Source organism: Protomyctophum bolini (assembly GCF_963924005.1).
Source record: "Protomyctophum bolini genome assembly, chromosome: 17".
Lineage (NCBI taxonomy): Eukaryota > Metazoa > Chordata > Actinopteri > Myctophiformes > Myctophidae > Protomyctophum > Protomyctophum bolini.
Genome location: NC_137878.1, coordinates 25,071,575 through 25,097,050, shown reverse-complemented (window position 1 = coordinate 25,097,050; position 25,476 = coordinate 25,071,575). Strand labels below are relative to the sequence as shown.

General features: G+C 41.0%; 1 protein-coding gene across 1 annotated transcript; it reads left to right on the top strand.

Moving 5' to 3' along the window:
• Window positions 1–1,915: 1,915 nt before the first annotated feature.
• ptpn2b (protein tyrosine phosphatase non-receptor type 2b) lies at window positions 1,916–24,244 on the top strand. The gene is made up of 10 exons (XM_080787942.1): window positions 1,916–2,153; window positions 3,733–3,823; window positions 3,950–4,050; window positions 8,104–8,202; window positions 11,294–11,431; window positions 12,511–12,720; window positions 13,180–13,341; window positions 14,551–14,930; window positions 16,190–16,276; window positions 21,959–24,244. Exons 1-10 carry the CDS (start codon window positions 2,097–2,099, stop codon window positions 21,978–21,980), a joined length of 1,347 nt encoding a protein of 448 aa, XP_080644068.1. The 5' UTR covers window positions 1,916–2,096; the 3' UTR covers window positions 21,981–24,244.
• Window positions 24,245–25,476: the final 1,232 nt, after the last annotated feature.

Here is a 25,476-nt window from a genome sequence, read left to right as displayed (position 1 = left end):
GGCTATTATGTATGCATTTATTCCAAATGTAACCGGCTTTAATAGGCCTTTGAGGACTAGTCTAGTAAAATGCATTTCTCCCAATCGAATCCTGGCTATTTGACAGTTTATACTAGGCAACTGTCAAATCGCAAAGAAAGGGTCAAGGACTATGATTGATAAGGCCTAATCTCTAATGGAAAAGGTTAATTAACTGGTCACCATGAAGATTTAGGCTACACCTGCCCTTCCAACACGAAATCATTTGGCTTTACAATTGAAAATAATAATAGCCTATAAGCCTAATAAAAATCATTAGGCTATATACGTACACAATCATTAAGCCGCACAAATCTGATAAATATTGTGGTAGGCTATCAAGCTGCTTGTATCAAATTGTCAATTTGATGATAGCCTATAATAAAGGATATTCCTGCGGGAATAATATGGGACAGTACCCAGACAAAAAACGAAATAGCCTACATTACATGGATAAATACATAAATGGATAAAACCAATGTAATGTTATAGGTAAACTGAATAACCGGTAAACCTTCTAAAACTTACAATGTTTTAAGAGTTAGAATAATTTATTTGAACAGGTGGTCAAGGTGGATATAAAAAATAAACGGACGAGGTCGGGACGGACCTTTATTCAGTAGTCTACCCTGTGGTTTTGTTGTGTACGCCTGCCATCTACTGGTTGTAATGTGGAACTGGAGTCTGGATAACGTATTTTGTTGCGAGATGTGAACTTGTAAACCTTCAAAGAGCTTGAGAGATCTTTGATTGATTGATTGATTGGTTGATTGATTGATGAATGTATTAACAGATTGGAGAATTACAGTATATTTCAAGCACAAGTTGCACAACTCAATACAAAACGGTTAACTGTGGACGACATAAAGTATTACACTTTATAGGGGCGGGCCATCATGTTCAATTCATCATAACAATTAGAGACGTACAGATATACACTACTATATAGCCAAAAACATGAAATCATAGAGGGGTAAAAAAAAAAGAGGGGGGGGGGGGTGGGGGACAGTGAGGGGAAAAGTGGGTGGGCGGGGGATTTTGATTGATTGATTGATTGATTGAAGTATTTATTAACAGTTTGCAAAATTACAGTACATTTCAAGCACAACTCAATGCAAAAACTGTGGTAACACTTGCAGATAAGGTTCTGAAATAATGATTAAGTGGACGACCCAATAAAGCACTACACTTGTTTACAAGAGGGTCCGCCTTGTTCAATTCATCATAACATTTAGAGACATACTTCTATATAGCCAAAAAACTGGAAATCATTAAAGGAGGAGGTAAAAAGGGAAAAGAAAACATATACAGTGAAAGGGATGGGTGGGGGATTCAGATTTTACAGGGGGAAGTTTCGAATTGCAGCCAGAGCGGTTTTGAAGGAGTCAAGGGATTCGCATGTCTTAATGACAGTTGGTAGGGCGTAAACCATTTTGGTGGCATAATTAGGAGCGATCTCGTTTGTTACTCGAAAATCTTGGCCGTAGATCCCACAGCCCAAAGGGACGACGGCGCTGTGATTGGTCGGGACTTCCTTCCTTGTTGGTTGTTAGGGGGGAAAAAAGGAAAAAGATCTATGGGGTCACGTTATCTCCTCGCAACCGGCTCCGCCAATCACAGCACGACGGATCATCATCCCTCCGGGTGATGGGATGTCGTTTTGACAGCTCTCGAAGAAAGGACCCCTCGTTTGGCGCACGCGCACATTTCGCTCTTTAAACCCGATTAGTTGCGCACCAGAAAACAACCGAGCTACAAGGTCAAACATTTAGACAGCGACCCCAATGTGAGCTTGTAGATCTGCTATTTTCGCGCAGCATCGACGCTGGCGGCGCAACTAAGTATAATAAACGGCACCTAAGCTTCACTTTAGATGTCAACTCTCCAGAACCAAAGATAACGGACAAACACAAAACACAGGCTAAAACTCGCTAGCATAAAATAAAGCTGTCGATTTCTTTAGCAGTTATATATATAGCTCCCTTTAACTCCGGTGACAGTAATAATGAGTTAAATCGCCAAAACAAGTTTAAATATCTTAAATTATCATAATTATATTAATTGTCACATTGTGAAAAATGGACCAAGAATTTGAAGACATGGATTCAGAGGGCCGGTGGCAAAACCTATACATAGTAAGTGGTGTGTTAGCTTAGCATGTGGCTAATATAGCAGTAGCACTGCTGGCTTGATAATAGTCAAGCAAGCGCGCATTTCGCTAGCTGGGCTAAAAAAGAATGCTACACGAGACTGTTGGTAGGTTTCTAACCCGGTTACCGGTTTAGAAACCCACCAACAGTCTCGTGTAGCATTTGGTATATCTCAATATACTTAATCTGTCCCGTGGAAGGATTCACGTCCTTTTAAATGTACGTGTCACGACCTTAGAGTATAAATATAAACGACCCAGGGGTGGAGGAAAGTAACATATCTTCACTTTATTGAGTGAATTTTTTTAATGCAGCGTGCCGTGTACGATATTATTGAGTACATTCTCTATTCTAACCAGTACTAATTAATTTAACGGGGAGATTTCTCTTTCGTACTAAGTAAAGTAAAGTAGGCTTTCAGTTGTGATGTTATGATGACAGTCCGTCAGGAGGAGATTCCATTGAAGCTCAAGCTTGCCTTCCTTTATTTTAATTTTTTTAATTGATTGGTCATTAATATACTTTGTATTGACAACATAAAACGTGAGTATATAACCGTATATAGTTGACATGACACCATTGACATGGTTTATCTAAAGGATCCCAAGGGCTCATTCTATGTAGGTGTAAAGTGTGTGTGTATGTAAACAGTGAGTGTGTAAGAAGTGTAAGTTGATATTTGTGTTGTGCATGTGTCTGCCATGCGTGGGAGTTTTATTGATGTATTATTATTAGTTAACATATAATAATACATACACTAGCTTGTACTACCAGTATTAATCAAAATAAAGGAATCTGACTTAAAGACAAAGACCACCTGGAAATGCGCAAATGTCAGCTGCCTGGTGTATCTTTCCTATGGGAGGATGTAGGTTTGTTTTAAGATGTGTCATGTCCTAGCTTTGACTCTTGCCTATTTTGTCAATAAGTCATCAGCATTCAGCAACTGGTAATAACAGAAATATATTTCCCTGAGCTGAGCTTCACTGTCAGATGCATGTGTCTGTGCATTCATGTGGTTGAAACACAGTTAATTAATATAAATATTGAATTTTGTGAGCAAACGTTTACTTTGTCTTATAAAGCATCATAAAGGGAACAATATGTTCAGGCTCATAATAAGTGTTGTCAGACCAAACACACGAAGAAGAGTGCATCAGGGTCGGGATGCGTAGCCTGCGAGCTAGTTGAATACCAAACAACTCCCCCCTTTACCAACTCGCCCCGGGCGTACAGCCGGCAGAACTGCGTGGCCTGGTATTCCTAAAGTAACCTAAGTAAATTATGCTTTTACGGTTAAACCTAACCTTATTCCTAACAAATCAAATAATATGCACACGCTTGTACATAGCATTAACCTTTTGATGTTACCTGTCTTGACTATTCTTTTATTTTTATTTTTATTGATTCTTATAAATTCTCTGTCATCACTCCAGATGTGACCTGACTTGTATTTGAAATAAACTATACGATCGTGTTGTGAGTTTTGTTCCCAAAATAGGAGACGGACACTAGTAACCTTCCTTGACTTGTTTTCAAACTTTTCTTTGAACTGTCTTTGAAGGAAATCAGGAATCAGTCCCATGAATGCTCCTACAAAGTCGCCAAGTATCCAGAGAATCGCAATCGTAACAGATACAGAGATGTCAGCCCATGTGAGTGACTCCACACCATTCATCTGACATATGTATTTCTTGAAGCCTAAAAAAAATGCCTTGGGTGTTTTGTCTAGTCACAATAGGCACAACCAAACCCTAACAACTTCTCCTCTCCCCTTGTAGTTGATCACAGTCGGGTGAAGCTAGAGAGTACAGAAAACGACTACATCAACGCCAGTCTGGTGGTGATGGAGGAAGCCCAGAGAAGTTACGTATTGACTCAGGCAAGTTCAAGATGTCTCGCTTCAGATTGTGCTAGAAGGATAAGTGATACATTCTGTTGTCAATATTTTTGATGGATAAACGTTTTTGGTATATATCAGGGATTTTCAACTGATTATGAACCAGGGACCACCACCCTGACTGAGAATCAACCTGGGGACCAACTTGTGTTGCCCTTAACAGCCATTATTTATTATAATATATTGGTTATATGGGCACATTTCCTAATAATGGTGACTCAACCAGTCAATCCCGTACAGTGTGTGGGCCGGGGCGTACACTTTCCCATACAACTGTGGAAGTTCTTGACATCCAACTTTCCAGTAAATGACAACATTGACATGTCAGTTACAGTCACCTATTTGTGCAAATAAAGGCACTTGTCACAGTGTGCAAGCGTCTCCGAGCGTATACTACTCGCCGCTCGGCACCTGCCCAAGTTTGGGTTGGATGTTTTTGTACTTTTTTCGTGTAACATTGACGTGTCATCGTACATCACCAGGTCATTTAGTTCACTCTGTTTCGCAACTTTGCATGGTCAGGGAACACATACAATACCAGTGGTCCACGGACCACCGGTTGAAAACCTCTGGTATATATCATGCATAATAATATTATCATCACTGCCCCAAACAAAACCATCTTTTTCTCATCGTTTGAAGGAAACCTGCAAGGCACCGAAACCACACAGAATAGATGGCCTAATGTTCACAGTAGCGGTCTCACAGACGTGGACAGTAGATGCTGAGTTTGAATATTAGCTTTTGGCAATTTCTCACCGCATGGTGCACTGCCGACTTGAGAAATGCACATAATATGACCTGGGACGTCTGTTGTCTCTCGATTTCTGGCTCAACCCTCCACAACAGGTACCCCTTGGTTAAGTAAGCTTTAAAACAAGGTTGTTAAATGCCCAGTACCGCTGTCGGGGCCAGAGGAGGTTGTCTTTAGGTTTGTGCAGAAGCACTCGAGGCAGTGCTTTTTCTTCATAACAGGCAGACGGTGTGAACACAGCAACACACCCTATGTTGGCCTTGTTTATTTCCCCCGTAATTCAGACCCTTCCATCCATCGTCATGAAAAATATTATGTGACGAGGTTCTTATACACCTGGGGGGCATTTGTTTTCTGATAAATTTGTTTATATTTAGGTGCTTTTGAGATTATTATGCAAATCTAAACCGTCCCGTTCATAGAAGTACAACATTCTACTGCCGTCCAGGCAAACTAGATAAACAGTCCACACACAGAGAGAGAGAGAGAGGCACATTCATTGAGTTAATTTTCCAAAAATACAACGTATTCCTTTTGCTCTAAAAGGAATATATTAAAATGAATTCCACACCAAACATGATTTGCTGTGGAAATGAAAATGGCAATTTAGTGACATTAAGAGCGAAATTGGACCAACATGGCTTCTGTTAACCACTTTAACTGTGGCGTATGTATGAAATTAGCAAAAAATACTTTTTGGAAATAGATCTACAAGCTCAAAACGTGTCGTGATTTGACACATTGTGACCTTAAGATTTAATGTCAACAGCCCAACCCAATTTTCTGTGTTTTGTGCCAAGCATTGTCTTTCATCTTCACTTTTGCTTACTACATTGCTGATCACAGTAATGAAGACATAACCTCAGTGTATTACTCAGCTAATGTATTCTCCCAAAATCCAACTAGAAAAAGTGCCCCTCGGGGCACAGGTCTCCACCAGGGCAGGTCACGTTGTGGCCTCCTGGTGGCGCTATAATAGGCCAATGTGAAAAGGTTGGGATTTATTCCTCAACCTAGTAGGAAAGTGTGGGAAAGATCTCACGTAAATTGCACGCTGCATTCATGATTTGACGCTTTTTGTTCCAAACGGACCAATCCTGCAAACTTTGAAAGCCAATTTTAGCCAATTAGGATGGAATATGAAATATCGGACAGATCCGTCTTGAGCACATGATTATAGAGATACTGTGTAACGATTTGCGGGAGTTTTGGACAGAATCTGGAGGAGTAATATCAAAACATGTGTTTTACAAAAGTAATCCGGCGCTAAATCAGGCCGTTCTGGAAATTTGGGGCAGAGGTTTATTGTTGGCATCCAGTGAGTTTGTGTGCAAAGTTTGGCATCGACCGGGTTAACGGTGCCGGAGATTAGCTGGACACACACACACACACACGGACGGACGGACGGAGTGCAAAACATACTCTCTCCCCATGCCTTCGGCCTGGTGGAGACAACAATATAGAGTGGTCCAGAGATTACGTATTTATGTGGTCGGAAGCAGGAAGTTAGCACCTTCCTGGTTCTCCGGACAAAGGTCAATGGAATTTTTGCATTGGATTTTTTATTCTTGCCAAAAAGAAGCTGTGGGAAATAAAAGTTCATGGTACTTTATATCTTTTAATTCTGCTAATAATCTTCACAAATGAACAACCTTGTTAGATTGTATGATGCTTGAATGCAATTTCTTGAAGTAAAACGCTAACGTTGCATTATGAACAAGTACTCCATGATTGCATGTCTTGAACATAAGCACCACAAATGTAATGTCCACAACAACTCTAGTTTCATTTAGCTACTTGTAAGGAAGCACGTTTTTTAAAGACACATTTCACAAGTTTCTGATGTATTTGATGTAATGGAAACAGGAAACCCTCTTTAAGTCAATATTAACCACAGACCTTTTTGGCCTTTCAGATATTTAACAAAAGAAAACAAGGCTTTTGCACACGTGACAGGTGGACAGCCAGGTGCTCGACGTACTGAAAAAGGAAAAACTCTCAAATGCAGTTGAAAAGTTTATTAAGGAACAGCAACATTTCGATCTATTCACCCTTTATAAAGATAGTCTGATTAAGGTCGAATTAGCCTCGGAAACCCAGGCGTTTTTATTTCCAGGGAGAAAAACAAAAGTCTGGGACCGAGTCCACTTCAATTCGGTATAGAGTAGCGCAAAAGTTGATCACACTGCTGATTTCTGATCGTCTGCACCTTTGTTAAATTGACGTACACACAGTACACACACTCCTCTCTCTCTCTCTCTGTCGCTCTAATTAATTAGTCTCATGTTGCGCAGCTGCGTCTAGATTCTCTCGGCGGATCCTGCCGGGAGCTGCCGCCAAAGAAAGTATAGGTGGACCCAAGGGCTAAGGTCGAATAGACCGAAACATTGCTGTTCCCTTAATAAACTGCATCTGAAGACTCTGTGTGGGAGTTTTTTCCTTTTTCAGATATTTAACACAAAAAAAGGAACAAAAAAAACCACCCTTCTAGAGCAGTGGTAAAGTGCCTGCCCACTGTGTGGAGGTTGTGAGTGTCTAGCTCTGCTCTAGATGAACACAATTGGCCCGTGTTGGAGGAGGTGATATTGCATGTAAAACAATGTGCTGGGACAGCACCTGTCAGCAGGGACTGTTGGGCGGGAGGAGTAGGACGAAGGCTCTACTTCCTCCCAGTGGGGTCTCCTACTCTCCTCAATTAAAGGCAGGTGAGTCCGTAGGACGCAACGTGGCAGTGAACACACAAACATGCAATAATGCGTGTGGGGAGGAATCAATTGGCATGGTGACAAAATTGGGCAGAAAAAGGGGTAAAAACAAAAGCACAAAAACAGACCTAGAGAGAGAGAGAGCGAGAACCAGGAAGCACAACATGAATAAAATAACAATTCTTTGGAAGTGCTATGTATGTATTGTGCAATATTGATTTGAGCTTCCTTCTGTTAATGTGACGTCTGTAGGGCAGCCCTGTTTTGTTGTCTTCATCTGTTTAATTGTCACAACTTTATTTCAAACAATAATAATAAAAAGAAAAAAATCACACCTGTGTGACATGAGGGGCACTCTTATCACACATACACCATCTCATTCTGGCCAATCACAATGTGTGTCCTCACTTTTGTCTTCAATGTTTGTGTTTACACAAACCTTTAAAGCTGGAAATAAAAGGGGCTATTGTGCTAATGAACCCAGTTGCTCCTATTGTATAATGTGTGTAATGTGTGTGTGTGTGTGTGTGTGTGTGTGTGTGTGTGTGTGTGTGTGTGTGTGTGTGTTGTCCACAGGGCCCACTCAGGAACACATGTGGACACTTCTGGCTGATGATCTGGGAACAGAACACCAAAGCTGTCATCATGCTCAACAGAGTCATAGAGAAAGGCTCGGTAAGACATGAATACATCATACAGTACATACGTAGGCTGTGTCTAACCATCACACACACACACACACACACACACACACACACACACACACACCAGGCATAGTAGATAAACCAGGTGGTGGAAACACCCAAACACTGGACATATCACTGAAATACGATACACACAAACATACACGCATAGACCAAAATATACACACACACACTAGGGCATTCACTTCTAGTCATTTTTACTAGTTGACTAGTTGCCTAGTCGACTAACAACCTATTATGTAAAAAATAATATTATATATATATTTTAAAACTGCGTACATTGGTGACTATAACTATAATCTACCTGATCTTGAGGCCTACAAAATCAGGGGGGATTTTCTAGTACCAACAAGGTCGACTAGTGGATTTACTAGTCGACTACCGGTAGTTGAATAGTCGACTAGTTGCTTAATGTCCTAACACACACACACACACACACACACACACACACACACACACACAGACCAAAATACACACACAGTCACACACTGACATGCTGTGTTGTCAGGAGAGAACATGCTGTAAGCAACAGTTCTGCCCGAATAAGATGTGTACTGTATGTAGGCCATCATCAGTAGGAAATCATTCAGGTATAATTTTTAGGGAATATCATTTTTGAGCTTCCATGAATTCTAACGACTGAAATAATAAGCACTCTGAGTGGTATGTGAGACATTTTGAATTCAGTGTTTTGAGAGGGTAGACTTTGGTTCCAGTGCATGGGGCTGATAATGCATCACACCTTGCTATCTCACAGCTGGAGCAGATGTCATGACATTGACATTCTGTTTCTCAGAAAGAGATCGAATTGTCTAGAAATATTTACCTAACGAGGCAAAACATTTTTCCATCCCAGGGAAAGATAATAGACCTGCATAGACCTGAAACCGTGATGGCTATGTATTATAAAGAGAAAATGGTATATGAGACTGATGTTTCATTTGAAATCTCACAAGCTTTGGTTGGTTTTGATAGACCTTTATTGATCCCTGTGGGATTAATGGGATTAATGTCACAGCAACAGCATTACACAGGATTAGAAAGTCCTTCTAATGTGTGAGAGGGGGGGCGGGGGCATGATTTTTCCATTACCCTTTTCATCTTTTTTTTTTCCTTTTTCCAACAATGTATTTATTGATTTTCCTTTTTCCACACAAATGACAATACAACAAAAGAGCACTACTCCTCTTTATTTTATTTGAAAGTGAAATACACCTTTAAATCCTATGTACTTTGTTGTACATAAAAATGGCTGATCTAAAAAGTTTGACAAGCCCAGAATAATTCACGGTCATATTTGAATGTAGGGGCTGTAAACGTATCCCTTACTATGATGTATTTTCATGATGACAATGATGATAAACGGATGATATCAGACCATATTCATCTAGCCCATTTAGACCTGAGGACGATTCTACAAATGTCAAAAATGTAAAAAAACATGTTTCTGTCGGTCATCTTCAAACATTTTCATGTCAAGGACCCCCAGAATTATATGTAATTGGCGGCCGACTCCCATCTGAAAATATGCTGTTCCAGGGACCTCCCAAAAGCAAAGATTTGAGTTAAAAAACGTTGGCTCTGAAAGAATATATATTCAATGATTTGCACTACATTTTCACGAGTGCCGCGCTATGAGCTTATAGATCTGCTAGCTAAAGTATAACAATGCAATGTATAACAAAAAGGGGTTCCCGCCTAGAATGGGCTAGTTATGTGCGACTTATATGTAGATCTAATCTGCTTGTTTGGATATGTCTCATTTTGGGTTAGAAAAATCACACCTGTGTGAAGTGAGGGGCGCTAATATATTAAAGTCTAACTCATTGTTGATTAGGTGATGTAATGTTGATGTAAAACAAACGCGGTGCCGAGTCGACACAAACATTAAATGCCATTAACAGTAAAGAGACAATATGACGTAAACTTTCCCTTCATTGTCAATGAAGGGTAATTTTAAAACGAACATTGAACTAAAAACAAACATTAAACCTGTATATATAGGAAAAACAGCAGTTGTGTGGTGTACATTTAAAGTGGCTGTATTATTAATCATTCATAAGGGGATGCTCTGACGTGTTCAGTTTCAGGGGGATTTTACATGATTGTGGTACTTTTTCAGTTTTTCATTCGACATTACAGTACATATTCTCTAGACCAGGGGTTCTCAACGTTTTTGGCTGAGAACTCTCAGAAATGCTTTTGCCATGTCTCGAGATTTAGCAGACACTCTTAAAGCAGAGCGACGTACAGTAAGCGTTTAAATTCTGCAGAAATTGGCCTCATGGTGGCGCAACAACTGGCAGAACTGCAAATCTGCGCACTCTAGGGAGTGAGCGTGAAAAGTTGTATACAGATCGGTGCAATTATAAGTAAGAACATGAAGCGCCACCGTGAGTCCGCTTTTTTAAGTTGCATTTCTTCATCTGCCTAGTGGCTGTGTGTGTGTGTGTGTGTGTGTGTGTGTGTGTGCATAATTTCACAGAAATCGCACGCTGTGTTCATGATTTGAGGCATTTTGTTCAAAACGGACAAATCTGCAGAACTTTTGGAAGGCAATCTTAGCCAATGGGGATGGAATATGGGGCGCGTTGCATGATGTATGGATAGAATGTGTACGAGTAATATAAAGAAATGTGTTTTGCAAAAGTCTGACGGACTGAGTCCTCTTTCTTGAAACGTTTAACAAAGTAAAACCTAGTCTTTAGTTTTATAAGGTTTTTGGTGTGTCCACATAAATATAGCTTTTTAACACTTAAATGTACTCTCTTTAAAACAATATCAACTAAAAACAATATTCAATATTTCCAACCGCTTTCCAGGACACGGAAGGAAGTTTGTATGAATATAGTTTGTACGACAGACAAATGTATTAATATGAATAATTATAATAATAAATAATAAATCATAATAATCCATAATCATCAGGATAATTATGGGATTATCAATAGGACTGTGGCACTAGGACTGTAACCTTAAGAGAGCATGACAAAGTGTTTTATTTTTTCTTCCTGCAAGCATGTTAATGTTTTGATGCCATAAAACCTCGCTCTGTTTCTCAGGAAAAGTGTGCTCAGTATTGGCCCACGGCGGAAGAGCGGGAGATGGCCTTCCGAGACACACGATTTGTGGTTACGCTGCTATCGGAGGACGTCAAGTCCTATTACACCACCAGAGTGCTAGAGCTGCAGAATGCAAACGTAAGAAGCACAACCTTCTCTAGAACCTTGCTGTCCTACTGCATTCCAATATTTAACATCCAGTGACCCTGCAACAATTGAGAAAAATAGAAGGATTCCTAAATCAGTTTTAATTCTGTTGACAGCCAGGGGTGGTTTTTCAAAGCTGTGATGAATTTCCTTGGCGTCATTAATGAAATGGAGATGCTCAATTCTTATTGCACTGCAATTTCAACCTGGCATCCCTATTTTTGGCATTATAGCCCAAGGTTTTGGAAACATTGTGAAAATAGTCAGTGCTTTGAATTGTCAGCTTGTAGATCAGCTATTTTTTTTATCCCACGATTTTGCAACCCATTTATTCACCCAGTGTCAATTATCTAATAATGTAATCCTGGGCGCTACACTTCCTCTGCCAACCTGGGGGGGACAGCGGACCGACCTCATGCTTCCTTCTATGCATGAGGAGTCCAAGCTGCTTCTTTTCACCTGACAGAGGGGAGTTTCCCCAGGCCAGATGTAGCGCGTGTAAGGAACACGTTATTCCGACCAGGGGGAGGTAGTTTAGAGACCAGGATTACTGCATGTTTTTAGTGAGGATACCTACCCTAGGGGACACGGGGAGAACATGTGAGGGTACCTACCCTAGGGGAGAACATGTGAGGGTACCTACCCTAGGGGACACGGGGAGAACATGTGAGGGTACCTACCCTAGGGGAGAACATGTGAGGGTACCTACCCTAGGGGACACGGGGAGAACATGTGAGGGTACCTACCCTAGGGGAGAACATGTGAGGGTACCTACCCTAGGGGACACGGGTAGAACATGTGAGGGTACCTACCCTAGGGGAGAACATGTGAGGGTACCTACCCTAGGGGACACGGGGAGAACATGTGAGGGTACCTACCCTAGGGGACACGGGGAGAACATGCAAACTCATACCTGGAATCGAACCCAGGATCTTCTAGCTGTGAGGCGACAGCACTACCTACCCGACTGTGCCACTGTGCCCCTTTTTTAGATATCGGCTATTTTAGATATTTATGACATGGGGCTTTCTGTAAGTGGTTAACATGGTGTTCCTCTTGACTCCTTGCAGACGGGGGAGAAGAGAAAAATCCACCACTTTCATTACACCACGTGGCCTGATTTTGGTGTCCCAGAATCCCCAGCGTCCTTCCTCAACTTCCTGTTCAAGGTTCGGGAGTCTGGTTCTCTGGACTCGGACCATGGGCCAGCGGTGGTGCACTGTAGCGCGGGGATCGGACGCTCGGGGACCTTCTCGCTAGTGGACACTTGTCTGGTCTTGGTAAGCCTCTGAGGTTCTTATCCTGGTTCTCAACCTTTTTTTTGCACTCTCTGGACCACTAGCATTTTTTTGAACAATTTTCAAGGACCCCCACACCTCCCCACAGCACGTGCGTGCGTGCGTGTTTGTTTGTTTGTTTGTGTGTGTGTGTGTGTGTGTGTGTGTGTGTGTGTGTGTGTGTGTGTTTGTGTGTGTGTGTGTATATTATAATTGTGTGTATATTATAAGCTCGGCAACCCCTAAACAAACCCGGAATGATAAGAAACGCACCGGCTCAGCATCTTCTGTTAAACAGCAAGTAAATAATAAACAGTGACATCTACCTTTTTGTTCATGCCGTTGATACTGATATTGCGTTGTGACCTTATTATAGATCCTAAATGTTTGGAAGTATAAATCAGGCTTTCAGTCTCACTCTGAAGTTCTGAACTGAGCGTCTCTCTCTGGCCTTGGACACAGATGGACAAGAGGAAAGAACCGTCATCGGTGGACATCAAAAGCATCCTGCTGGACATGAGGAAGTGCCGCATGGGCCTTATACAGACCCCAGACCAGCTGCGCTTCTCTTACATGGCTGTTCTGGAAGGAGCCAAATCTATTATGGGGGACTCCTCCGTACAGGTACTGACACACTTACAGTGTTGTTTTTTTGTCTACGAAAAAAGTTCGACTACCTTTTTTCACTGATGAACTAAATTAAAACTAAGCTATGATGACTAAGACTAAATATACTGACAATTTTGGCAACAATTAAAAACTAGACAAAAATGTTAGGAAGGGACTAGTGGACAAGAGATCCAGTATAAGTCATTTTACACTTAAAAATGTGCTGCCAAAAACAACACTGTACACATGCACACACAACGTTTAACTTTAGTTCCCTTTTATTCTTTGTCTGCGAGTTTCTCTCTTTTGTATACACACCACACACACCACACACACACACACACACACACACACACACACACACACACACACACACACACACACACACACACACCTGGTAGTGGATTGAATCAGTTCCTCTGGCTTGGTTCCCAGAACACCATCTAGCCTCCGTTTTTCATCTCTCCTTCACACACGGAGGTGCATTTCTTTTTAACAGACAGATGAAGTGGCTCCAGGAAACTGCTCCCCACAGAGATTTAATGCTGTAGGGCTGGAGTAGATTCCGGACATTCATCTAAGTGGGGATCTTCATATAAGGAGTGGGAGAGACCGTAGTCTTGAACACTGGGGCAGATTTTGAGTGGATAAATGTTGGATTTAAGAATCAAGTTGAAGGTCCAGTCAGTGGTCTTGGTCTAGCTTTGTTTCCACATTGTTTTTGCTGTATACTGTAAAATAGTTTAAGCACATTAACCCTGGCTAACTGTATTTTGTGCAAATACATAAAAAATGTAGTCAAATGTAACACGTTGCATCGTAATGCATTGTGAGCTTTTAGATCAAATTATATTTAAATATTGCATGAATAATTGGTGTATTTGGCTATATTATTACATCATGTTATAGATTATTGGATATTATTGAATGACTTCAGTCCTCTTCTTTGGGCGGCTGTGGCTCAGGAGGTAGAGCAGGTCGTCCAATGATCCGTGGGTCGGTGGTTCGAATCCCAGCTCCTCCTTCTGTCTACATGTGGAAGTGTCCTTGGGCAAGACACTGAACCCCAAATTGCTCCCGATGTGCTGGCTGGTGCCTTCCATGGCTTCTGCCTCAATCGGTGTATGAATGTGTGTGTGAATGGGTGAATGTAATGCACTATGTAAAGGCTTGGATAAAGGCGCTATATAAATGCACCATTTACCATTTCTTTCTTTCTTCTAGAAGCGGTGGCGAGAGCTCTCCAAGGAGGACCAGGACCCGGTGGTGTCCGACTCTCCTCCGCCGGCCCAGCCCGAGTCCAAGTGTCCCCCAGAGAGGTGCAACGGCACCACCCTGCACGACACCGCACACCACGACACCGCCCACCATGACACCACCCTACATGACACCGCCCACCATGACACCGCCCACCATGACACCGCCCACCATGGCCCCGCCCACCTCAGCCCCGCCCACTACGGCCCCGCCCACCACGGCCCCGCCCAGCACCCAGACGGAGCCCTGCAGCCGGAGGCGGGCGGAGGTGACCGCACACAGGACGACAGAACCTCCACTCCGCCCCCCCCCTGCAAAGAGCCGGAGGTGGACGCAAGCACAACGCAGTTAGTATATGCTATTACACTCTGCATGGCACTCCCAACGAAGCAGTGTTGTTGTTTTGTTTTGTGTTTTTTTTTTTTTTTTTGTCATAGTTGAATAGTTTTCACTTGGAATGTTTTAGTGTTAAGTCTAGTTTTAGTCGACTAAATATCATAGGATTTTAGTCGACTAAATCTACAGCTTCACTAAATCATAGCTTAGTTTTCATTGACTTACCATTTCGTTTTCGTCAGTGAAAAAAGGTAGTCGAGCATTTTTCGTCTTAGTTTTAGTCAACGAAATCAACACTGCTCCCAACAATCAAGACACAACAAATTTCCAGTTCCAATTTTCTTTGCTCATTTGTATCAGCTTGCAGAGCTGATCAGTAACGAGTACTAGTTTGTCCAGCTTGAAAACACTATCGGAAGGATTCAGTGATCATTGTACAGTATGTCGTGATCATATACGTATATTTGGTAATGTTTAGTAAGATTGATGAGTTGACTGTACTTTTCAAGGGGTTTCGCTTGATGCCAGCTGATATATATGACTGTAATTTCTTGTTTTGACTGTCAATTTAACTTTTTTGTTTATTTTGTATCCTGCGTGAGTTCTCTCCCTTGATTGAATAGAGAACATGGTATCCTGACTAAAACATGGTATCCTCGCTGAATAGTTGGAGAGACGAGGAGACACCTGTTACTAAACCCTCTAAAGGGCCTTGCAAACGTGAAGCGAGGAACGCAGGCATTGTTGTCTGTATCAACGACGGGTCTCCTCCAGGTCTGTTGAAGAGGGGGCGCAACAACGCATGCGTAAGAAAAAAAGCGAAACAGAATCCAGGTCTGGTGAGTCGCGGGCGTGTGCACATAATGAGCAACAAATTCACAGGACCGCGCCCCACGTAAATACGCTTGCGTTGAGTAAAAACGCAGGTCTCATTGAAAATTAACCATAGGCGTGTTTCATCGCTCCTCGTTTGCAAGGCCCTTTACAGTGATTGCTATCATTATACTGTATATATAATACGCCTACAAATTTCTCATCATTCAAATCGGTACACATTACCGGTGTCTCTGTAGTCAAGTGATCAAGAAGGATCTGTCCGAACATTGCTGGCCCACAATAACCTACCTGACCTGGTGGAGACATGTGCTAGGAGGATCACTCGTTCTACTTTATTTTTTATTTTGAAAATGAATTGACAGTAAATCTGCTTTTATAGTTTGACCATTTTGAACAGCACACGGTCTGCTTTGTTTGTTTGTTTTTTACACAGAAAGAGACGCAGAGAAGACAATTTCTCCAAGACGACACCCCAGCAAAACAAACCCAGAATCAACGACACAGAGAAGAAGAGGAAGAGGTGATTATCGCTGACCTAAAAACTCTTATGCTGTATAAGCTTATAGTTCACATTTTGTATGTCATACTTTAATTCAAGGGGGGGGGGGGGGGGGGGGCAACCACCTAGTTTTTGATCTACCAAGTGATCAGCTTTCATGTTCAATTTCAGCTATTGATTGATCCAATCTGCTACATTTAACGTTTAATCTCAGTTTTTTGTGTAATTCATTAGTGTACCAAAGTCTACCAACCAGATATACCACAGCATACTGGTGCTTCCTGGAAGTCATTCCATCCATGAACATCCACATAAACTGCAGCCATCCTGCCCTTTTAAGTTCCTCTCTGGCATGATTTCAACCCATGACCTCTTAATATTTAGTGCAGGAGGGGAGGGGAGAAAGGGGGGATTAAAAATGACCATCTTCACCTCACATGACTCCACTATCGGTAAGAGAACAAAGCAGTGTTGACTTGACTTATAGAGGGGAAATCATACTCTCCATGAGCTCCCAGTGCATGACTCAGCCACCTCATGACACAAGTTAAAGGCCTTTCTCTATATTTACATTCCTCCCCCTCTCTCCCTGACAGCTCTGTCCCAACAGCTTCGGTCAGTCATATGACTCACTTAGTCAGGTCTACTCGGTGAGGTTCTTAACCTCATGAAAACATTATGGGCTGAACATTCAGTGAACATGGCTATTCTACACTGCTCACAGATTGGACTTTTCAGCGACCAGATTTAGTGAAAAAAGGAGGGGGACCAAGGATAGACCCCTGGTGGACCCTGGTCAAACGGTTATATATGATTTAAGGGGAGCCAGTTAAAGTATAAAGTGACAGATCAATCACGTTGATTGATAGTGCACGACTGCACGTACAGTAATAACGAGGCAGGTCATTTCAGAGAAGTGTGTAACTTCTTTCCCCAGTAATTAGTTTTATTCGGATTCCCCATCAGTTGCTACCAAGATGGCAGCTATTATTCCTCCTGGGAGCACATGAACAAAGCCAAAGTGCACCTAAATGAATTGAAAACCCAGACTTTTAAAAAGAAAACCAGACAGTGGCCCTTGTGGTTAGAGTGACCGCCCTGAAACTGGGAGGTTGGGGGTTCGATCCCCGGCCGGGGTCATACCAAAGATTGTAAAAATGGGACCCAATGCCTCCCTGCTGGGCACTCGGCATCAAAGGGTTGGATTGGGGGGTGGTCAAATCAACTAATCAAATGATTCCCGAGCAGCACGGCACGGCTGCAGCTCACCTCTCCAAGAGATGGGTCAAATGCGGAGAACAAATTTCACTGCGGTAACGTGTGTGACAAATCGTACGACTTTGACCATATCGGCAACTAAGGTTTTAATCTGTTACTGTGGTTCTTCTCGGACAGTTTGGGCTGCATTTGCTGCACATGACCAGAGCTGGCCTGTCCAGGGGGGGGGTGCAGCAGCGTAACTCTGCTCCCCTCTCTGTGACAGCAACACCATGAAGAAGACTTTTAGAGGAGGAGGTTTACCCGCGCAACTTTTAAAAAGAAAACCCAAGACTTGTACGTCAAGGCGTGTGTGTGCGTGTGTGTGTGTGTGTGTGTGTGTGTGTGTGTGTTTGTGTGTGTGTGTGCGCGCGTCAGTGTTGTTTTTGGCAGCAAATTTAGATTTTAGTTTTAGTCATATTCTCTTGAATAGTTTTCATTTAGTTTTTAGTCACCTGGAATGTTTTAGTGTTAGTCCAGTTTTAGTAGACTAAATATCATAAGATTTTAGTCGACAAAAACGACAGTTGATTTTGTCAACTAAAATGTATTTTGGCGGGCCTTGATGCCGTCGTAATGGCTGTTTTTGCACTTGCTGAAAATAACAGATCTACAAGCTTGTAGATCTGCTATTTTCAGCATGCATCAAAGTGTAAAATCACTTATACTGGATCTCTTGTCCACTAGTCCCTTCCTAATATTTTAGTCTAGTCTTTATTTGTTGACGAAATTGTCAATATATTTAGTCTTAGCCATCATATCTTAGTTTTCATGTAGTTTCCATTTAGTTTTCCTCAGCGAAAAAAGGTAGTCGACGAACATTTTTCGTCTTAGTTTTAGTCGACAAAAACAACACTGGTGTGTGTCCCATGCTTCTGCGGTGCTTTTTGATTTCTGTCGGGAGTTTGTTGTCACGGGGTTGTGTTCATTCTTTGTCTTGCTTGACTCTCCGGTGGTCTGTAGTTGTTGTTCACGTAAGGCTGCACTGTGGCATGGTGTGTCTGTGTCTCGGTCTGTGACACTGACTGTGACACTGACTGTGTGTTTGTTTGTTTGCAGTAATGGTTGTTTGTAGTTTCTGGCCTCAGGTTAAGGTGCAGTCTCTCTAAAGTGGGACCATTAGTGATAGCAATATACAAAGTTATAACTGCAACTGGGAAATTAAATTTGGGAGCACTGATGCATTCGGTGGCACATTTTCTGTTGATGTCCTCTAACGGTAACCAATCAAATGCCAGATACTGGATAGTACTTCAAAAGACTAATTACTACAGTAACTTCCAAAGTCATTATAATAAAGCATAACTTCAGAAATGACCACTGTGTTCATTTTAGAGGTAATCTAAATATTCTTTTTTTTGTAAAGAGTGGAAGTTAAGATACTGTAGTTTTAGAATGTGGTGCTTTGTTACGTTAATATGACCCGGAAACTTTAATTGACACTAATTAGCCTGCGGACCCCCCGTTTGAAAATATATGCCAGGGACCCCCCCATAAGAGAAGATTTATACAGTCCAGTGAGTCGATGTGTTTCCTCCAACTACGCCTTGGTCTGCCCCGGGGTCTCCTCCCAGTCCCAATATAAACTGGGACCCCCAGTTTATATTGTAAAATAAAAGTTAATTTAACTCTGAGAGGGTTCCATTTGTACACTCAGAGTTACAGACCCATAAGGGTCCATTTGGTTCCAAACTATTGTTTAGCTGGGGGACCCCCTGGAACTCGACCTCTGGGGGTCCCCGGACCCCACTTTGGGAACCACTGTGTTACAGTATACGGTACCTTTCATGTCATCCAGCTCAGCTCAGAATCTGAAAGGTTTGCTTAAATTTCACCTACTGCCTCTGGGTCGGGGGTTAATCAGTCAAAGAGATTTTTTTTAGAAAGAGGGAAATAGAAAATGTTTAGCTTTCACCCCTCTTTAACCAGACTGCACAATATCTACGTATCTACCAGGAATCCTTTTTCTGTCGACCAAATTAGCCACTACTAAATTCCAACAACCAACACCACATTTGGTAATCCTTAAAAAGCTGTGCTCCTACATTTATTTTATTGGTGCTTTCTGGTGGGGCTTGTTTACTGGGTGCCAGTGATACATCTTTGAAGCCCTGAAATGTTGCTGTAGTTGAACAAGATGTAGTTTTCCGCTTGACAGCAGTTGGTCAAAGACTTCGTTAATGGCTATGTTGATGCTTTTTACGTTGAGTTAAATGGTAAATTGTCTAGTTTAGGTGTAAAATAGTTTATAAATTAGGCAAGCTGGTTGCTTAGCTTATAGACCTGTTAAATGCAAATCAAGGCTGTCTCATCTCGCTAAAATGTCTAACCAGCAGAATGTCTTAATATGAGCCTAGAACATTAATATGAGATGGCTTGCTTAAAGCTGCTATAAGCAATATGTCAAGATTATTGCTTATAGCAGCTTTAAAGATTATTGCTTATAGCAGCTTTAAAGGTTGTAACATACCATGGCGACGCCGATAGAGTAAACAATCATTTATTTGGGAGCCTTTATCTTATTCTTTCTGTTAAAAATAATAATAATAATGCAGTGTGGCTAATTATATTGCTCAATAGGTGAAGTTGGTTTTCATTTCATGTGATCTCCCAGTTTCTATCAGAATCAAAGCATGGCTGTGTTGTGTGTGCTAGTAAGTAGTTTGTGGGTTTTAAATGGCACAAGGTATAATATATATTTGCCTTTTTTTAGGGATGCACCGAAAGGGAAATTCTTGGCCGAAACCGAACATAGGAAACAGTTGGCCGGAAACCGAATATCTGAATATGATTAATATTATATAACTTTTTTCCTACCATTGCTGTCATGGCCGTACCTTAAAGCTACCTTATTTATGGCAAAATAAATGGTTATGGCAAAACTTAACTTAATTAATACCGGTAATCATTATTCAGCTCTTTTGAATGCATTAATTGCATAAACTATTCGGCGATATATTTTCTGCCTATTCGGGCCGAAACCGAATAGGCCGAAAATGCATTTTTAGCCATTTTCTGCCGAATATTCTATGCATCACTACCTTTTTTTCAAAGCTGAAGAATGGATTTATGAATTGTATGTTGAATGAAGATATAGAGATGGGAAACAAACAGGCTGCAATTTGATTGATAGTCAATTTGACATTAATGCCAGTATTGATCACAGTGTCTGAATGAGGTGTGTCATGTTGTCCTCTGGTGCAGTCTTACAGTAAGTCTTACAGTAAGTCTTGAGAGCGCCATTTTACCGCCAGGACAATCTCCCTCGATATGCAGTTTACTGAAATCGTTGGCATATAATCAGTGTTAAATGAAAACTAAGCTATGATGACTAAAACTAAGACTAAATGTATTGACAATTCGTCAACAGATAATAACTAGACTAAAATGTTAGGAAGGGACTAGTGGACAAGAGATCCAGTATAAGTCATTTTACACTTGGTTGCATGCTGAAAATAGCTACAATCTGCTATTATCATCAAGTGTAAAATCAGTCATTACAACAGCATCAAGGCCGACTAAAATATGACATTTAGTCGACTAAAACTAGACTAATACTAAAACATTCCAGGTGACTGAAATGTGACTAAAACTAAATAAACTATTCAAGAGACTATGACTAAAACTAAAATCTAAATTTGCTGCCAAAAACACTGCATATAATTATCCTCTGACTTAGAAGTAAGGAGTCTATAGAAAACCCAGTGCAGCTGGACCTGGCTCTAAGCACCACCGCTTTAAGCTCACACTTAACCTTCATACTAACGCCTCTGTTTTATTTCACTCCTGCCTTGTAACGAAAAGGACTTTGTCTGCAGGGTCACCTGTTTCCACACGCTTTTCACTCCTGATGACATCTTTGACAAAAACCTTCCAGTGAAGTGAAATCCAACTGTTCTGGGGCATAGGTGGCAAACATTCTGTTACCTGCCAGGGGCATCGGTGGCAAACATTCAGACCTTATGATGTGTTCCAATGCTCAACAACAATTCAGTTCATATTAGTTTTTTGCAAAAATGTCCAGTATTTCTGTTGGAGGTTTTCAGCTCTAGACATAGTTCTAACTTTAGTTAAGTTACCAAGAGCATCTGAACACAGCATGACATGATGATGATGATTATTAAAATGATTGCTGCTATTGCCAACAATGTAAAATGAGTTAATGCTGTGCTGTGATGATCAAAGTGATCCAAAGATGTACATTGTATTATACACACACAATGAACCAGGCTGTATCAATTTACACCATCATTCTAATCTAAAGTGTAAAACATCAACTTCACTTGGCCATGATGACAGTGGCCAAACATGTCTAATTTCTGGCAAACACACACATTCCTTGGATCACTTTGCCCTGTACTCAACAATCTCAACAGTTGTCGTTGTGTATCTGGTTCTGAATTCAACCCATTTGGAACCCCTGTTGTTGTTTTTGTCTCGTGACAGGGCAAAAACCAGCGACACCTAACCCGTCGACAGGACTACAGCTCCGGCAGCAAAGACAACCTCGGCAGGGACCTCCGGCTCTTTGCCAATTTCCTCCACATCCAATCCAAAGTCACCCCACGCCTAGAAACTCCTGTTATGTAGCCTGCTTGTCTTTTTTTGGTAGCCTGGCTCATTGGCAACTATCCCCAATTCAGTCAATTTCAGTTTCTGCAGAAGCCTTTCTCCATCACGCCTACTATGCTGCATAAATGCTATGCTGTCGTACGACGGCGTCACTGACGAGGCTTGCTGAGAGACGTTGCTCGGTTTTGTCCACAAGTTTGTCGGTCCAGATGTGGTTAATGTTCTGTGCTCACATCCTGGTGTCGACAAGAACTGCAAGAAACCAAGTATGACCAGAAGCCCTGGGAAGTCCGTTGTGATAATCAAAATAAAATGCTGTTGCTCACAATAGGGCTGGGAAATGTATCGCTATTATATTGATAGTGTGATATGAGACTAGATATCGGCCATTTTGGAACATGTTTGGGGCAATTTTAATATACTCTGGCTTTTGTGTGCACCCCAGACAGATTTTAAGTTTCTTAATTCAGTATTTTAGATATTTGACATTCATTGTAATTGGAAAAATGCTACACAAACACGTATTAGACTATCAGTCACCAGAACCAAGGATGTGTGTTGTCAATTAATCTAACATGAAATATAGAGTTTGACGTTATGGTTTTATATACAGTGTGGCTGACAAAATAAATCTGAAATATCTAAATACTGAATCAAGAGAAAGGAGAGGAAAAAAATTACGTCAACAATAGTGTCAAAATGGTGCTCACTGATCAAATGTTTGTTGTTTTTAGTTTTGTTTATTTCGATCTTCAACAGTAGCATAAATCATGACATTTTACATTACATCCAACATTTCTTTAAAGGTTGATTGAAAAGGCGTAGGCTGAAGCTGCAAGCTTTTATTTATTAAAAGGAAACGGACATGTTTTGATGACCTCGGATCGTCTTCATCAGAGCGAAAATGACCTGATGAAGACCTTCCGAGGTGGAAACATGTCGGCTATTCCTCTTTTAACTTAGAAATGGTCTGGGGTGCTCACCAGAAGTCAGAGTAGATGTTAAAATGACCTCAAACATGTTACTGTTACAACTAAGTGAAACATCCCTTAAGTGTGGTCTTTTCTGGATTTAAATTAATTATTTTACACTATCAATCTAAAAAATAAAAAGGGACAATCTATGTCGTAGAATCGTAGATAGAATTGTCGCAATATCAATAGAGGCATTTGTTCTAAAATATTGTGAGATTTGTAGATTAAAATTTCCCAGCCCTAGCTCACAACACTTCACAGACATGATGTGACCTTGTAGATCAGCTTGTTTTCGGCGCGTGACACTGTTGTATGAAGCAGGCTTCGCCATACTGCGCTCTCCTCTATCCAGACTAAATAATCCCCACATCAAACATCTCTTAAGGACAGGTCACTCCCCCTGCAGGTCTTTCATTTGTTCCTCGACTGTCTCCTCTTTGCCGTTTACTGCAAACACTTCAACATTCTAAAGGACATTTTTTTTAAAAGACAAAACACACCAGCTCAGTCTCCCTGTTGGCGCTGCTGCTGCTTGAAGTTGTGGCCTCACAGAAAATGCATCATCTTTTGTGTTTTTATTTTATTAGCTTTACTGGTCAATTCTTTCCCCCCCATTTAATGTCATTTGTTTGTTTTGCAGTCTTTGCAATGTATCCAATTAAGGTTAAGGCTCAACAAAGTCAACTGAAAAATAGGGGCTATGCATTGCCAATTTGTAATGTTAAATATACAGTACCTGTATTTTTTTCGAGGACCTTTTTTCAGAGGCAGAAATAAAATGTTCTATTTTTTATAAGTGATTACTTGAAGTTTTCCAGCGTGCTGGGAGGGCTAAATGAAAGCACCCCCCCTTCCTCCACCAGAGACATTCAGTGGCATGTGATGTGTTTCCAAGATGTACATAGTGTTCTTTATAAAAACGTGTAAAAAGAAATATTTTTGCTTGTAAAAAAAAAAAAAAGACAGAAAACGATGTATTTGTTTTGAACACAAGAAAGCATATTTTATTCTCCTTTTCTAAAAGTCTTAAAGCTTAATTTATACATAGTCGTACGGCCATGTTGATTAATGATTTCCGAAAATCTGTTATTTCCGGCAAGCATGGTTGTATGATGACGCATACAATTTGGCGTTTGTTTCCCTGTCTCCTAGAGAGGGTAAATCTACCAATAAAACTGGTATTATCTAGTTTGCATAACAATAGTGTCTCGTAGATGTTTGTTCCTTTTAGCTAACTTACCAAACCATTCGCTTAAATTTCCAACGGCAGCAACTTGTGGCCACACTACAGACGACATGTGGATTTTCTCATTTTCCTTCCTGTCATACAATGAAAAATGGCAGAGCGATAAAACTAGTTGAATACATTAAGATATATTTTTGCACTTTACCCATGGGCCATGAGTAATAAAATATCCCACAATTGGTGGATTTGATAAGTATTCATCTGAAGATGAAATTGCAAAATTGCGGAAATGCTAATTGCGGAAATTGCTGAAATTGCGGAAATGGAAATTGCGGAAATTGCTGCAATTTCCGCAATTAGCATTTCCGCAATTTCCATTTCCGCAATTTTAGCAATTTCCATTTCCGCAATTCCGCAATTTCCATTTCCGCAATTAGTATGCCATATCGTACGGCATACTATAGCATGCCGTTTTTCATCATTTTTGATGATTTGACAAAAATGAAAAAATGAAAAAAACGATGGGTTATAGCCCATGTTTTTTGAAATTTTGAAAAAAAAAGTTATCCTCGTTTCTCATCATTCTGGACCATGGGCTATAGCCCATATCGTACGGCATACTATAGCGCGCCGTTTTTCATCATTTTTGATGATTTGACAAAAATGAAAAAATGAAAAAAACGATGGGTTATAGCCCATGTTTTTTGAAATTTAGAAAAAAAAGTTAGCCTCGTTTCTCATCATTTTGGAGCGTGGGCTATAGCCCATATCGTACGGCATACTATGGCACGCCGTTTTTCATCATTTTTGAGGATTTGAAAAAATGAAAAAAACGATGGGTTATAGCCCATGTTTTTTGAAATTTTGAAAAAAAAAGTTAGCCTCATTTCTCATCATTTTGGACCGTGGGCTATAGCCCATATCGTACGGCATACTATGGCACGCCGTTTTTCATCATTTTTGAGGATTTGAAAAAAATGAAAAAAACGATGGGTTATATATGGCATCTTAATCACCCACTGCATACAGCTATAGTTAAAAAATAAAGTCTATGTTGTCTCCACAGCAACCCAGCCAATACAATGCTACCAAGAGTGAAGAAACGAAACCTCAAGGTTAGCTGGTATGCAAGATGCGGTCAATGACAGCATCCGAATACTTCCTCTCCATCATAAGAACAACTGAATCTATAACTGGTTCCAACATGTTTCAGGATGGAATCAAATTACAAC

Excerpts from the sequence above, each read along its gene's own strand:
- ptpn2b (XM_080787942.1), top strand. The coding sequence starts at position 2,097 with ATGGACCAAGAATTTGAAGACATGGATTCAGAGGGCCGGTGGCAAAAC. Across the intron at positions 8,203-11,293 it reads GAGTCATAGAGAAAGGCTCG|GAAAAGTGTGCTCAGTATTG; the intron begins GTAAGACATGAA and ends TCTGTTTCTCAG. Across the intron at positions 14,931-16,189 it reads GTGGACGCAAGCACAACGCA|AAAGAGACGCAGAGAAGACA; the intron begins GTTAGTATATGC and ends TTTTTTACACAG.